Consider the following 15,323-nt stretch of genomic DNA (forward strand, 5'->3'; position numbering starts at 1 on the left):
CCAGCTGATTCTGGGAACTCCCCATCCTTGTGCATCCACCCCGTCCCTCTGGCTGAGCTCCCTGAACAAGTTGTGGTCATCTCTCAGCCTGCCCTCTCTGGGTCTGCCAGGGCGCCATGGGCCAAACAGAGATGAGGCTGCTGTCGGCATTGATTCCCCGAGCAAGATGGGGCAGCCTCCCCACCCCAGGCACTAGTGAGCACTGGGCAACGAGGCCCAAGACCATTTCAGGCGTTCTGGGGTCCAGCCTGTGGATTCAGGTATCCTGGTTCTGTCTCTCACTGGGGACAGAAACAACCTGACCTCAGGGAGTCCAAGCTATGGGTGTCAAGCGCCAAGACTGAACCATCCAGACACAGTCAAGGCCAGCTCCCCAGTGCACAGAGCTGTGTTTTTAGCCCCCAAAGCTTTGGCATCTCTGGTGGTGGACAGAGCTTAGACAATGGAGCCAGATCAACTTGGGTTCAAGCCTCAGCTTCATCACTAGCCTTAAACCTTGGTTTAGTCCCTGAACCTCTCTGTTTCCTTCTTGGCACAATAAGATACAACCACCTGTCTTACCAGGTCTGTGGGAAGGTTAAAGGTGCACAGTAGGCCTTCTAGCTTTTCTTTTTTAATTTTTATTTATGGCTGTATTGGGTCTTTGTTACTGTGCACGAGCTTTCTCTAGTTGTGGCAAGCCGGGGCTACTCTTTATTGCAGTGCTCGGGCTTCTCATTACAGTGGCTTTTCTTGTTGCAGAGCACAGGCTCTAGGGCATGCGGGCTTCAGTAGTTTCAGCTCACGGGCTCTGGAGCACAGGCTCAATAGCTGTGGTGCGCAGTCTTAGTTGCTTTACGGTAAGTGGGACCTTCCCAAACCAGGGATCAAACCCGTGTCCCTGCATTGGCAGGCAGATTCTTGATGGCTAGGCCACCAGGGAAGCCCTAGGCCTTTACCTTTGACAGCTTCTCCTCTCTCCTTCCTGGCTCAGCTTCCCTGCGGATGGGCAGGAGGGCACTAGGAACTCGCTTGGCCATGGGCTCTTGCTTTGACTTTGATGCACTGGGTCTGACTTGCTAGTCGCTCGGCTTAGGAGATTGTGGCAGTCTGAGCAAGCCGGGGTGCTTTCTTCCACAGCGATCCTAAGGGCCCACTTGGACCCAGACGTTGTGGGGGCCCTGCCTCTGACAAAGGACTAGGGTTCAGCAGCAGAGTCTAGGAAGCCTGACTTCCACCTCCCCAGCTCCTCTGGGGAAGAGGTATCCCCTTCTTCAGAGTCAGTATCTGACTCTAAGGCTGATCGCTGCTGCCCATCCCAGCACCCCCACTCCTTGGTCACTGGGGCCTAGAGAGGAAAAAAATCTGAAAGGGATGGCCACCGATCCCTGAGAACCCAGGATTTGTCTATCCTAATTTTAGAAGACTTGACCGCTTCCTGGGCCTCGGTTTTCCTGTCAGGACCTGTTGTGCAAGAAGAGTCAATGGGCGTAGAGCTCCGAGGGCCTTGGGGGGCACCTGGGAGGAAGTGAGAAGCCCCCGGGGACATCAGTGCCCTCCCTGGGCTGTTTCTGTGAGGCTCCCCAAGCACTAATGAGCACAAGTTGGAGACAGCCTCGCTGCCTCCCTGCAGGAAATTTAGAGGCTCCTTGGGCGGTGGGGTGGGGGGACTTCATTTGCTGCCTCCTAAGGGCCTCAGCTGCCAAGAAGAAGTCTCCCTGGGAGAGATGTCCCAGAAGGGCTACTTAGTGGGGCACTGATGGGTGGATGGGTTTTTCCACGCGGAGATCAGCAGGAACACCCAGGAGGAAAGGGCAGCAGGTGCAGAGACACAGAGATGGAAGCTCAGAGATGGCAGTGGGTTGCATGTGGCAAGAATGTTGGGTGCATGCAGGCAGAGGCCCCTGGGAAGTCGATGCGGTCAGGGCACAGGGAGCCTCATGTGCTAGGCTGCGAAGTCAGGGCTTTTCTCTGTGGACAGCATGGCCAGATGGCCGAGCAGAGAGCCGGGATTCCAGTGATTGCCCTCCCGATAACTGGGTGGATGCTGTACTGGTGGCTGTGATTGAAGCCTATGACATGCTGGCTTTTATGACAGTGACCCCATTGAGAGAGAGCCCCATGTGCATGGGGGGGACAGAGGAGGACAGCTGTGGGACGATTTAAGAAGGGGATGCCATGTCTGACTGAGCAAAGGGGAGAGGCAGCGCCTCCTGCCTTCTACCACTGGCCAGGATCAGGAGCCCAGAGATGCAGCAGGCCCAGCCTCTTGGCATCCTTTACTCACAGTGTCCGTGTTCCTCTCCTCTCTCAAAAAGACCAGGGGAGGAACGTGACCTGACCCTGGGAGACTGGGCTGTGAATTCCAAGCTCTAAGATGGGGTTCTTCAGAGGAAATCTGAGGCCAAATACCCAGGATTGGGGGATGTGTTCTTAGCTCCAAGAGCTTTGACAACTGCTAAAGGAAAAGGCGCTGGAACTGGATGAACCTGGATTGGAGTTGATGACCTCTTCCAGTTGCTTCCACTTTGCTTTCTTGGTCTGCCCCTGTGGTGTCCCGGGTCAGCACTATCTGGACCTTTAAAGTGCTGTTTCTAGAGGCGGAAAATCTGGCTTAAGTCCCTGCACTGCCCTCACCTTGTCCAAACCCCACCTACTTCTCAGGGCTGATGGGGGCTCACCTTTTCAATCCACTGCATTTTACTTGTCTCTGTGTGTGTCCTTTATCTTCAGCTGTGCAGGGGGCTTCCTGGGGGCAGAGCTGAGGTCATACTGCACTCCGTGCTGAGCATAGCCTGGCGCTCGGTGAGGAATGGAAGGAAAAAAGTGTGGTAGGTGGAAGGAAGGAAGGGAGGGAGGAAGGAAAAAGTCAGAAGAAAAGATGAATGAATAAATGCATGTTGGATGGAAAAGAGGGAGAGAAGGGAGGAGAAACAAAGGAATAGAAGAAGAGAGAAAAGAAGGATGAATGGATATGTGGATAAAAAGGAGGGAGAGAGGGTAGAAGGAAGGAAGGATGAATGGGTGAAAGGGAGAAAGAAAAGAAGAAACAAAGGGAAGAAGGAAGGATGGATGGAAGGAAGAAGGCAGAGGGGTCACACTTGATATAGTCTAGGGTCAAGTTTTTGAAAATTGCATGACTCTCTAAAGCCAGCAGGAGCCAGCATGCCATGATGAGTGACTTGGGCAGATCACTTCCTGTTTCTGTGCCCCAGACTTCCCATTTATGGCATGCAGTGTCTTGGACCAGATAATCTCAAAAGGCAGCTCTTACTCTGATATTCTAAAATGCTGACTTTGTCCCTTCCCCTCTCCTCTCCCTTTCTCTCAACCTGGAATGTGTCTTTGAAGGTCCACACAGTTCTTCATTTCTAGATCTGTGCTAGGTTGGGTGTCTGGTCTCATGGCTATGGTCAACCCAGACAGGGTCACCACCAAGTGGGGAGGTACAAACTAAAGAAATTACTAGAAGCAGCACAGCTGCCTCTTGTGGCAGATAAAGGGTGGCACCTTGGCACTCCATGAAGTTTTCTGTGAAGGCAGCTCTGGAGAATGAACTTGCCACCCATTCTAGACTGTAGCCCAGAGCTGCCTCCAGGAAGATGGCCTTGCACCATTCATGGTCTGTCTCGACAGGCTGGGAGAAGGGAAATCCAGAGGGGAGGGCAGCAGCAGGAACAAGAAAGCTGGGTTCCTGGAGGAGAACCGCCTGGCCAGGGTCCTCCACCCAGGGCGGTGTTAAAGTTCCATGATCCCAGACTGGAGGCTGTAAGAAGAGCCCTTGTCTGGAATTCAGTCTCAGCAGGAAAGTTTGAAACTCTGACAGCTGCGTGCTTTTCTTTCCTAGGGTACCCGTGTTTGCTTGTGGTTAGAGAAGCCCAGTGGGTCATCAGATGGGGGTGAGGGTGACTAAACCAAACCACAAAGTCTGCTGAACCTCTCTCAGGGAGCAGGGCCAGAACAGGCCATTCTGGACAGACTGGGTTATCCTGGCCATTTCCTTCTCACCCAGGTGGGGTATCTGAAAGGACCAGGCACCCACATATGTTTGGAAAACCCTAGCTCCCCAGCAGCTTCTTCCTTCCTCCCACCCACACCCTTTGTCTCTGACAAATGACCATTTAGTTTTTATTTCCATATCTCCAGCATGGGTAACTTACTTCCAGTCCGTGATGTGAGTTCCTGGGACAATAGAGAGAAGTGGGTAAAAGAGTTGTGTAAGACCTTGGGGAAGATACATCTTTTGCAATTGAACGTAGGACAGAACATGAAGAGACTGCCTGCGTGAGGTACAGATCCATGAAAAAGACAGTGAACAACCTAGCATAGGGACAGAAGAAAGATGGGAGATATGGCCTTTGAGGGGCCTGGCTCCACCATAGCTTCCCCACCCTCCTTTCTTTGCCAACCTCAGCCTCAGCCACCTAGGTCATTTTTATCAGTGGTGGGGTGGGGTGTTAAATGCTTTAATAAATCACATCTAGAGTGCAGCGTCTCAACAAAGTAGAAGTTTATTTCCCACCTGTGTATTTAGTAGGTGTCTTTCTTTCCAGGGATCCAGCTACTTTCTTATGGTGGCCCTGCTGGCTTCCTCAGGCTTCAGCATTTGACTGATAGTCAGGAAAAGAGAGAGGGCATGAAAGGTTGAGCAGGAAGGTTTTGTGAGCCAGGCCGGGCCTTCACGCACACCCTTTTGTGCACTGTCGGATGGCCTGAGACCGGTCATATGACACCACCCAGCCTGGAGGGGAGGCTGGGAAATTATGGTCTAGCCAGGCATCCAGGAAGAAAGGAAAGGCATTTCTGAAAAGAGAGAAATCTTCACCACAGCCTTTTAACCCTTCAGGTCTCCTAACCCCATACTCCACGCTCTGAAGAGGGAACGGTGGCCTGCCGGCCTGGCCCGTGTCAGAAGGGGGCATCCTGCAGGCATCTTGCCCATCCTGGCCCCAGACTGGACCTGGCCCAGAGGTACCCAGTCTCTCTGCATTGGGGGAAGGGCCTCCCCTCTGACACTGTGTGTTTCTCCTCCACAGTATGTGGCCTTTGCCTCCCTGTTCTTCATCTTGGTCTCCATCACCACCTTCTGCCTGGAGACCCACGAGCGCTTCAACCCCATCGTGAACAAGACGGAGATCGAGAACGTGCGGAACGGCACGCAAGTGCGCTACTACCGGGAGGCGGAGACGGAGGCCTTCCTCACCTACATCGAGGGCGTCTGCGTGGTCTGGTTCACCTTCGAGTTCCTCATGCGTGTGGTCTTCTGCCCCAACAAGGTGGAGTTCATCAAGAACTCGCTCAACATCATCGACTTCGTGGCCATCCTGCCTTTCTACCTGGAGGTGGGCCTGAGTGGCCTGTCCTCTAAGGCCGCCAAGGACGTGCTGGGCTTCCTGCGCGTCGTCCGCTTCGTGCGTATCCTGCGCATCTTCAAGCTGACCCGCCACTTCGTGGGCCTGCGGGTCTTGGGCCACACTCTGCGAGCCAGCACCAATGAGTTCTTACTGCTCATCATCTTCCTGGCTCTGGGCGTCCTGATCTTCGCCACCATGATCTACTATGCCGAGAGGATAGGGGCGCAGCCCAATGACCCCAGCGCCAGTGAGCACACCCACTTTAAGAACATCCCCATCGGCTTCTGGTGGGCTGTGGTCACCATGACGACGCTGGGCTACGGAGACATGTACCCGCAGACGTGGTCCGGCATGTTGGTGGGAGCGCTGTGTGCGCTGGCGGGCGTGCTGACCATCGCCATGCCCGTGCCCGTCATCGTGAACAATTTCGGGATGTATTACTCCTTAGCCATGGCTAAGCAGAAACTACCAAAGAAAAAAAAGAAGCATATTCCGCGGCCACCGCAGCTGGGATCTCCCAATTATTGTAAATCTGTCGTAAACTCTCCACATCACAGTACTCAGAGTGACACATGCCCGCTGGCCCAGGAAGAAATTTTAGAAATTAACAGAGCAGGTAGGAAACCTCTTAGAGGCATGTCGATCTGACCTTTCACCTCTGCCCCCTGTAGCGATGATTCCAGATTCAGCCAGACTGCTTCCTTAGTTCCGTGGGTGACTCTGGACCCCACGCTCAGTCTCGAGGTGTGGCGTCTGGGGGCCCAGGGAGATGCTGGGCAGCCAAATTCACGAGGCGAGAGCCTGCTAGAACCTCACTGGTGGCTCCCGGTAAGGAGGTTGACACACTGGTCTCGGGTTCTGAAGAGATGCCACGGCCCGCGAGGTTGCTGAGGACTCTCTTAGCAGGAGCCCCGGGGCTCCGCTGCTCGATGGGCAGGAGTTGGGCATGAGTCGCTGACTCAGGCCACTGACCCAGAGCCACGGCGGGGCAGGGTGGGTGTGATTGGGAAATGCCAGACACTGCCCATTTGGTCTTTACACGGCTCCCTTCGGGCAGTGCATATGGCACGGATGGTGCCTGGGCTCTGGCAGGAGGTCCCTGCAGAGACAGCGGCAAGGATTCTCACCCCCCCGCAGAGCCTGTCTCCATAGCTGAGTAGCATTCCTGCTCCGATGCCGGCTGCCTAGCTCCAGGCGCGTCCTCGGAGACGCCTCTTGCCCTCCGTAACAAGCTTACTCACCCCACAGCATGCGGAACCAGCTCATCTTCTACCACCACTCTAGAGTTTAGCGTTTATCTTTAGGAACCTGTTGGAGTGACTCTAGCTTTCACGTTGTCTGTTTGGGTTGATGGTCCAGTGGGAGTTTCCGGTGGCCTTCTTTCTGATGGAAGCAGCTGGTGAGCGAAGGACTAGAGAGGGCCACCACCCGGGCAGCTTAGATGAAAGCGCTTCAGACCAGCAACAACCTCCCACTGAGAGTGTTCCCTCTTTCCGGCAGTAGGGACTGCAGCAGCAATATACGACATCCCAACCAGTGTGCGCCCACTTTCCCGTGAATTCAGTGGGGGTCAGGGAGTGGGGAGGGGGGCCATGAAACAATACTAGTCACTGTGGGATATATTCTCATATTCCATGGCTAGTGGTTCGTTATGGGACTATCTCAGTTTTATGAGAACCTGCACATAGCACATAAAGTTGATCATGGGGCTCTGGTCCGAAGATATAAAGCCCATAGTCTACCTCTACCCATGGAATACCATCGACTTATTCTGTGGACACAGGGATTTGAAGGGAATGAACGACCCAGAAAAGCATGACAGCACTGAACTCAGAAGGAGTGCCGGGGTGAGGGAGGCTGAGTGAGTGACAGGTAGTGTTTAGTCTGCAGAAGACACCCCTGTGCCCAGGGCAGGAGGTAGGGGCTGCAGGCTCCCTCAGCCCTAGCGGAGCAAGTTGTCCCCTGGTTTGAATGGCCTCCCCAGTGGCTGACTGATTCTTCCCTGATGCCCCACTCTCTGGCCCACCACCCCATCGTACTCCTCATCCGGCTTCATCCCATAGCTGTACTGCCCAGAGTGGTACCCCCAAAGTCCACCTGTCTGTCTGAGGTCTTTCCAGCCCCTTCACCTGGTCCCATACCCCTCCCCACTCCCTGGGATCCCTGTAGACACCTGAGAGGAATGTGGCTAGTGTTCTAGGCTGGGCCAGGGGCAGGGCAGGGGTCTCAGAGGCCGGAATGGGAGGGCCTGGGGTGGGGCTGGACTCCTCGGCCAATGCCTGGCTTCTGCTTGGCCAGCCAGGCATAGGCCATGGAAAGGCCCTGCCCCACCTCTCTGCTTTGGATCATTTTGACCTCAGGAGCACCATCACGGCGAGGAAAATTCCTGGGGCTCTGGGAAAGGGTCTGGTTGGGCCTCGCCCCTAGCTTCACTCCAGGCCTCAGCAGGAAGAGTTGAGCCTGAGTGGCATCACCATAGCACTCCTTGGCCCCCGTCCCATCTTCCCCAGTGATTCACTCCAGCCAGGCACAAATCTTTGAGTCCCAGACAATGCCAGTATTCTCCATGCGCTGAGGGCACGCGTGCATGCATACATGCACACACACGTGTACACATGCATGCATGTGCACACACAGAGTGCAGATGTGTGTTTTGATATGTACACCAGCTAGCCCCAGGACACTGGCCCTCTTCCCTGAAAGCCTGTGCACTCCTCCTAGAGCCCCTGCACCCCACCACCATGACAGCCCTGTTCCTGGGACCCTCTTTGCCCTGGCCCCAGGTCTCAGGGATCCAGATTGTCCTGGCTTAAGCCAGGTACTTGGAGCCCTTCTCTCTGGGGCCCTGATGCCTCACTCCCTCCCGTCCCGCACACTCTGCCTCCTCCCCTTTCCCAAGTTCTCACTGCTCCTGGCGGCGCTGTCTTGACGTCCCAGACCTGCTCTGAGTCTGGTCCCTCACCAGAACCCTCCTTCCTCTGAAAGCTGGTGTGTGAAAACCAAATTATCACCCAGAGAGTGTGTGATCCTTAGGGAGTGTCTCCCCATCTTTGCATCCCCGAGTCCCTTCCCACTGGCCTCCTTTTCTGCCTGCAGCTATGGCCCTTGGTGGGCATGGGGTTGAGGTGTGTTAGTGAGTGAGTGCGGGGGAGGCCAGAGGTGAGGAAGGCAAATATGGGGGGAAGCTGGACCCTGCAGAAACTGAGAGCTGAGATGCAGTCCCCAAGACCTTGACAACCTCACTCCACCCGAAGGGCAGTCAGTTGGCCCAGTGAGACCTGGGGTTCTCCAATTTCACCTTTAGAACCTGGGTTGGGGCAAAGTGCAACATGCTGGACTCTGAGGGCACCCCCTGCCCAGGGCCAGACTCCTGGGACTCAGGCAAGCCATCCCAGACATGTCAGCAGCGCCCTCCCTTCCCCTCCCCGTCTTGGTTTCTCTTGCAGCCTCAGGTCGAGTGTCTGGTCTCCTCGGTACCATGGCTGACGTGGCCCCAGTGTTTGGGGGATTCGTCCCGGCAGGGGTTGTAGGGTCTCATGGGGGGATGCCAGGATGGCGCCCCCATGGTCAGGGACTCGGGTTTTTAGTCCAGGAGAAGCTGCTTCTCTCGCAGAAAGGGGGTCCCTCCCCGACCTGCAGTCGGGGGCCCAGACCACCGGCTCTGTGCAGTTCAGAGTGCTCCCTCTGTCCTGGCATGTGCATTCACGTGTGTCTCGTCCATCTCTGCTCCTGTGATGTGGGTTGGTCCTCTGTGGTGCTGCGTCTGGGGCTGTGGGGTCCCACCATAGGTGAGCAGGGGGCTGGCACAGGGGGCGGGTGGTGGCCAGATCTCCCCCTTCCTGTCCATGAGCACCTAGGGCAGCAGTGAGGTCCTGAAAAGCACCCCCATCTGGGTCTGCCCTGAGCATCTGAGTCCAAAGCGCCCCCCGCCCCGGCCCTCCACCCCTCCCCTGCTGGCTGCAGTGGGTGTGGGAAGTGGTGTACCCCCCGGGGCAGGGGAGGTGGCGAGATTTAGACAGGGTGACCAGGTAGGGTGCGGGCAGGGCCCCTCCGCAGGGGCTGAGTTTCTACTCAGATGCAGGGCCAGGGCGGGCAGTGGGGGGCTCTGAGTGGGGTCAATGAGGCCCCCAGGTGGCTAAGGGGGAAGGAGCGGAGAAAGAAGGGGCTCTGAGGGCCAGGACTGGGTGTTCTTTTCTGTGTTGTTCACATGCTCTCTCTTTCTCTCTCTCCACTAATCATGTTTCTCTCTCTCTCTCCTCGTTCTGTTGCATGACTTGTGCCGGTTCTCGTGATTGTACTCAGCTCGTGTCTCTCACAGACCGTCCCCAGTTAACCTGGGGCTTTCTCCCTGAGCCCCCAGCTGGGCAGCCCCCTCTGGGGGGCTAAACCCAAGGAAACTCCCAGCCACCCCACCTGCCCCACTCTAGCCCTGCGTGCGCCCCCGGCGCCCGCTGCTGGTGTGAACAGTAAGTACCTTGGTGGTGCCCGGAGACCAGGGCACACAAGCCAGCCTGACATCGGGTTCTCCTTGCTCCAAAGTTTAAAAAAAAATGACCCTCTCGCGGACGCTCATCTCTCTCAGCCCATTTCAAAGCCTGGAAACCATCTCTGTGAGACGCTGCCCATGCTGCCATTTCATCATCGCAGGCCCTCGGGTCTAGTGGGGCCCGAGGGGCCCTGGACCAGGGAGGGCAGGGCTCCCCGCCTTCTGGGAGCAGGTGGGAGCTGAGGGACTGGTGACCATCTCATCTAAAGGACAAGGTCAGGGTATGAGGGGGCAGTCTTGGGCGAGCTGGCACCTCTGGCTTTTTTCATGAGTTCCTCAGGTTTGGTGAGCTGGCTGCTCCTGGGCCAGTCTCTTCCAGCCCTCCTCTGGAGTTGGGGAGGGAGCGTATGCTTCCCAGTTTCTGAGAGCACCCCGCATCACAGAGAAGCCCACAGCCCAGGGAGGCTGGCTCCTTCAGAGAGCAGGACCCAAACACTCCCACCCAGGCTTGGCCTCTTCTCAGAGGTCATCTGTGGGAGAAGAAGCAGGCTCCAAGGGGGGATGGGGGTCTGGCTCACACCCACCCAGGCAGCCCACTCAACTGCCCCCTGGCCCGACCCCTGCAGGGAAACCAGCCTCAACTTCAGGTCCTCTAAAGGCTGTGGGAGCTGGCTGCCCCAGGGGCACGGTGCTGGGGGGCAGAGTCACACGGAGGGTCTCAGGCTCGACTACCCAACCCTGGGTGAGCCCTGCAGGTGGTAGATACCTCCGCTGACAGGCGATGGCCAGTAGAGAGATCGCAGGTTCTGGCTCTCCCCGCAGATGGAGGTGCTGCCTGGTAGGACTCACTGTTTTCCCCTAGAAGAAAATGTGTACAGGATACTATGGGCTCCAACTTCCATCCCCCTATCCACTACCTGCTCCCTTAAACTTCTTTCCCTTCTCTCCAGAGACCCTTGGGAGGGCCAGCCAGACTGGGAGGCAGGGCTGGGCTGGTCTGTGTGCACACCTGTGTGCTCTCAGACACACCCCCAGTGTTAGGCAGCCCCCATTTCCCCAGAGAGGCCCCAACCCCAGTCACATGGTTATCAGAGTTACCTTGGTAACTGGCCTTTCTGGTTCAGAGTGAATTGGGGAGTGAAGCCCCTGGGATTTGTCAAGAAACACACTGTACATGAAATGCTTTGCCATCTTGTACAACAGACTTTTTTTTTAAGTTCCAAAATTATGATGGGATTTTTTTTTTTTTTTTTTTTTTGCTTTACGAATAAACCTGATTGGTCCATTTCTCTTTTGACTGACTGCCTCTTTGTAGTGACATGATGTGTGCACGGGTGGTGGTCCCGCCCGCGGGCACGCCGAGCGTGTGCACACGGAGAAGGATCACTCCTGCGTGTAGTTACATGATGTGAACAGGGTCACGGAAGAGGGTCAAATCGGGTGGAGACTCTCTCCAGCTTTTTGCCCCTCTTTAGTCTTTCAGAGGGCCTCCCCCTGTGGTCACGCCCACGTTGGGTCTGTCTTCCCTTGAGGCTCTCACCCTGGAGGAAGTCTTTGAGGAAATCTCAGGCTTCCCTCATAACTCAGTTGGTGAAGAATCTGCCTGCAATGCAGGAGACACAGGTTCGATTCCTGGGTTGGGAAGATCCCCTGGAGAAGGAAATGGCAGCCCGCTCCAGTGTTCTTGCCTGGACAATCCCATGGACAGAGGAGCCTGGCGGGCTACACAGTCCATGGGGGTCTCAAGAGTCGGACACGACTTAGCGACTAAACCACCACTACCACCACCAGGGCCCACCCTGGGGACTGAGTCGGCACCACCCTAACCAGGAAGAGTCTGCTTGGAGGGCAGAAAGCAGGGGAGGGGTCCCCAAGAGTGATGGGTGGGGGCAGAGGCCGACGGAGGCCCCTCTGCCAGCTCCAGAGGCATCCACGATGCTGCTCTTGGATTTGGGGGAGTGCCCTGCTCTGGCCAGAGCTGTGCCCTCACCAAATGTGCCCCCAAACTTCTTCCCAGCTTCCTCCTCGGGCTACCGCAGAGGCCAAGACTCGTCTTTCCCACCCGAGTCCATCAGCCGCTGTTGTCTTTACACATCCATTTGCTCTGCTTTGCGGGGGACGCTGCCAAGAGGAGACCGGAGGAATGGGAGCCCCTCCCAAACCCTGGCCGCTGTCACTGCCTCATGCCTGCATTCTTGTTGCGCCTGTGCAAGCTGACGAGGCCTGCTTGAGGCAGAGCGGGGTGGAAGACCCTGGCTTGGTCTGGGTGGCGACCAGAGTGGACTGAGTGACCAGCTTAAGTCTGTGCAGAGAGGGAGCAGATTGAGTGGTCAACAGCATGGGGGACCAGGAGACCGCGTGACCAGGCCTAGTCTGTACGGGGGATGGAGCACAGAGAGTAACTGGATTAGGTCCATATGGGAGCGGGATAGAGTGACCAGATAGGGTGTGGTGGGGGAACAGCATGAAGCAGATGACCAGAGGCCCCACATGGGGCCTGGGGTAGAGTTGACCCTTGGGGTTTTGGTGGGGCCCAGGGATGCCTGAGCAGACAGCTGGATGGTGGGGGGCGGGGCAGGGCGGGCAGCCGGGCTCTGGTCAGCAGCAGAGGGATCAGAAAAGGCTGCCGCTCTGGACAGGAGTGTTTCTGCGTGTCTGTCTGTCTTCTCCCCGAGTGCTGTGTCTGGCCCTCTACCCATGACCACATCCACACCATCCTGTCTCATTGGCCCTGCCTTGGACGCTGGGCCCAGCCCCCCAGCACTGCGCTTGCTGGGCCCATCACCTACTCATCTTTTTGCAAACTTTGAGCAAACCCAGGAACCCTCCTCCCCAGCACTGTGAGCAGCCCAAAGGCTGCCCAAACGAGCTGGGTACCCCCAGCCTCATGCCTCTCCCGCTCACTTTTCTGTCCTCAGTCTCGGGCTGCCCTTTGCTGATGTCCCACTCTGGCCTGTCCCCCCCCCCAACACTAAACAGTTTTCAGTGTCTCAATAGCTTCTGCTTATATGTTTGAAGATTCCAAACTGAATGGGGAGGTGGCGAAGGCCGCGCTGGCGAACGAAGACTGCCCCCACATAGACCAGGCCCTCACTCCCGATGAGGGCCTGCCTTTTACGCGCTCGGGCACCCGCGAGAGATACGGACCCTGCTTCCTCTTATCAACTGGGGAGTACGCGTGCCCACCTGGTGGAGGAGTGAGAAAGGGTATGTAGAGGAGGCCGGGGTGCTCTGCGTCAGCGGGCCTGCCTCGTGCTCCTGCACATGGGTGGGCGGGGCGGCGGGCGAGGGGCGCCGAGGGGCAGGCAGGCACACTGAGGGGGCAGGGAGCAGGAGGAGCCCCAGGGTCGGCCCCCGGAGGTCTGAGTCCCACCCTCCCTGAGTGGGACGGCAGGCTGGCAGAGAGAACCTGAGGTCCGGGCAGCTGTGGGTTGGAATGGAGCTCGGGGGTAGGAGGGGACTTGGGGACAGGCTGGCTGACTACGTTCCCCCAAGACAGAGGGTTACCCAGAGATGTGGGAAGATCCTCTACTTCCCCCAGGCTACTCTGGCAGATGGCAGCTCAGACGCCAACGGCAAAGTGATCTCTCCTGTCCCTTGGCTGGGGAGAGCAACAGGGTAGGCATGGGCTGGCCAGGACCCTGTGGGCCTAGCCACCCAAGATCCATGTTCTGGAAGAGGCATCCTTTAAAGAGGATCCATAGACCAGCTGGGGGAGGAGGGGTGTCATGACAAGAGAGATAGCTTAAAGACTTGGCAGTGAGGTCAGCGTCCTTGCAGAGGTAAGGTATGTGCCAGTCAGAACATTGCAAGTGGCAGATAGGAAACTAGCCAAGAGGAGGTGGTTATGTAGGACTCCGTGCAACCCCTTCCCAACCTCAGCACCCATTAGCCTCGACCCCAGGTGTGGTCAGCGACCCCTTGTGGTTGGTGAAGGCAGAGCCCCGTGGTGGTCAGGGTTGGATCAGACCCTTGTCTTATAAACCGACCTCCTGGGGACAAGACTTCCACTAGAGCTTGAGCATGAACTGGGGAGAGGTTTGGGGCGGTGACCCAGCGCACCCTAGATCCAGGCTCTAGACACCGGGAAGGGCCTGGAAGGCGGAGGAAGCCATCCTCGGCACAGCGGGCTGGCTGGGCGGCTCATGCATGTTGGGGAGCGGCTCACAGGCTCACACGGGATGGTTGCATGCTGACTGGGGTGAGCAGGTTGGACTAGATAGTTGATTTTTTAGAGCAACAGTTGGTGTAGCTGGTGGCCATTCACAACTGCTCCAGTATTTGAAATGGTTCAATAATATGCGAGGAGGAAACAGAGAACTCAAAATAAAGGGCAAACCCAGAAGAGGAGAGGCAGCCCACATGGAGACGGGGGAAGTCTTTCTGGTGCTTGGCGTGCTCTCCTGATCCAGGCTGGCCTCTGCTTCCTTGCCCTGCCTGGAGGTCCCGTGGACCCCAGCGCGGCATACCACGCCCCGCATGGTGCTGCATGGAAGGGGGGCTGCTGGCCTGGGGGCTGCCTGCCCTGTCCTCGGCAGCTTCCATGGATAGGCCTGAAGCTCCCCTTCACAACCGGCTTTCTCCCAAGTGGAGGCGCTAGAAAACCAGGATCAAGGGCAAGGCCAGGGGATGGGAGAGGAAGGCACGTAGACCACTCCCCATGGCTGTGCTCTGCTGGTAAGGTCTTACGGGGCTGCCTGTCTCCCTCATCTTGAATGTTGGATCAATCTGTGTGGCCTAAAAGAGCAGACAGGAGAGTTTCTTGACTGGGCTTCCAGAAGCCCAGGGTGTGTGGGACAGAAGCAACCGGTAGGGAGCAAGGAATCCTATGGCAACCACTGTCCACAGGTGATACCCACTCTGCAGTCCCCCAGAGGCACCAAGGGTGGGGTGACCCCATCCGCATCCACCTGGTCCTGCTCTCATGGAGTCATGACAGCCGCTGAGGACTTGCTTTTCTCAGGATAATGCCAGGCCATGAGCTGTGTGCAGGGTAGAGAACAGTTAGGGGCTCAACCCATTCCCCCAGGAGGGAGAGAAAGAGGCGTGCTGGGCTGGCTCACTGCATGGGAGAACCAAGCCAGCTGGAGAAGATCCTGCCTGCCTCTGCATGCGGCTGTTCGGTCTTTCCTCCTCCTTCCTTAAAAACTAAGTACCAAGCGGGATGGGAAAGCCAAGAAGAGAAGCTCAAGTGTTAATTGTATTCTTTACATACAGATCTTTGCAAAGAAAGCCCTGTCATTGCTAAGTATATGCCGACAGAGGCTGTGAGAGTGACTTGACCAGGCGACTTGGCCCAGGACACTGGTGGCTATTAAGCATCTGGGTGGACCTGCAGCCCCTCCTCGCCCTCGGACAGAGTAAATTCACGCCATGCAGGTTTGCCGGACGAGTCCGAGTGGCCCAGGCCTTGTACTAGGACGGACGTAGCTTTTCTACGGCCAAATGGTAACTGACCGTAGAGGATTTCTTTTCCTTCTTTTCCTTTTTTTTTTTTTTAAAAA

At 56.6% G+C, this 15,323-nt stretch overlaps 1 protein-coding gene across 2 annotated transcripts in view; it reads left to right on the forward strand.

Moving 5' to 3' along the window:
- KCNC1 (potassium voltage-gated channel subfamily C member 1) overlaps window positions 1–15,101 on the forward strand; it is a 43,092-nt gene extending 27,991 nt beyond the window's left edge. The window contains exons 2-4 of one of the 2 annotated variants that reach the window (XM_065944417.1): window positions 5,016–5,949; window positions 12,838–13,026; window positions 15,037–15,101. In XM_065944417.1, coding sequence (XP_065800489.1) covers window positions 5,016–5,949; window positions 12,838–13,026; window positions 15,037–15,101 — 1,188 coding nt within the window. Of the gene's footprint in view, window positions 1–5,015; window positions 5,950–9,635; window positions 10,973–12,837; window positions 13,027–15,036 lie in introns of those variants that run through there. The other variant, XM_065944419.1, reaches the window with a different exon arrangement.
- Window positions 15,102–15,323: the final 222 nt, after the last annotated feature.

The sequence above is a fragment of the Muntiacus reevesi genome, chromosome 9 (assembly GCF_963930625.1).
Source record: "Muntiacus reevesi chromosome 9, mMunRee1.1, whole genome shotgun sequence".
Classification (NCBI taxonomy): Eukaryota; Metazoa; Chordata; class Mammalia; order Artiodactyla; family Cervidae; genus Muntiacus; species Muntiacus reevesi.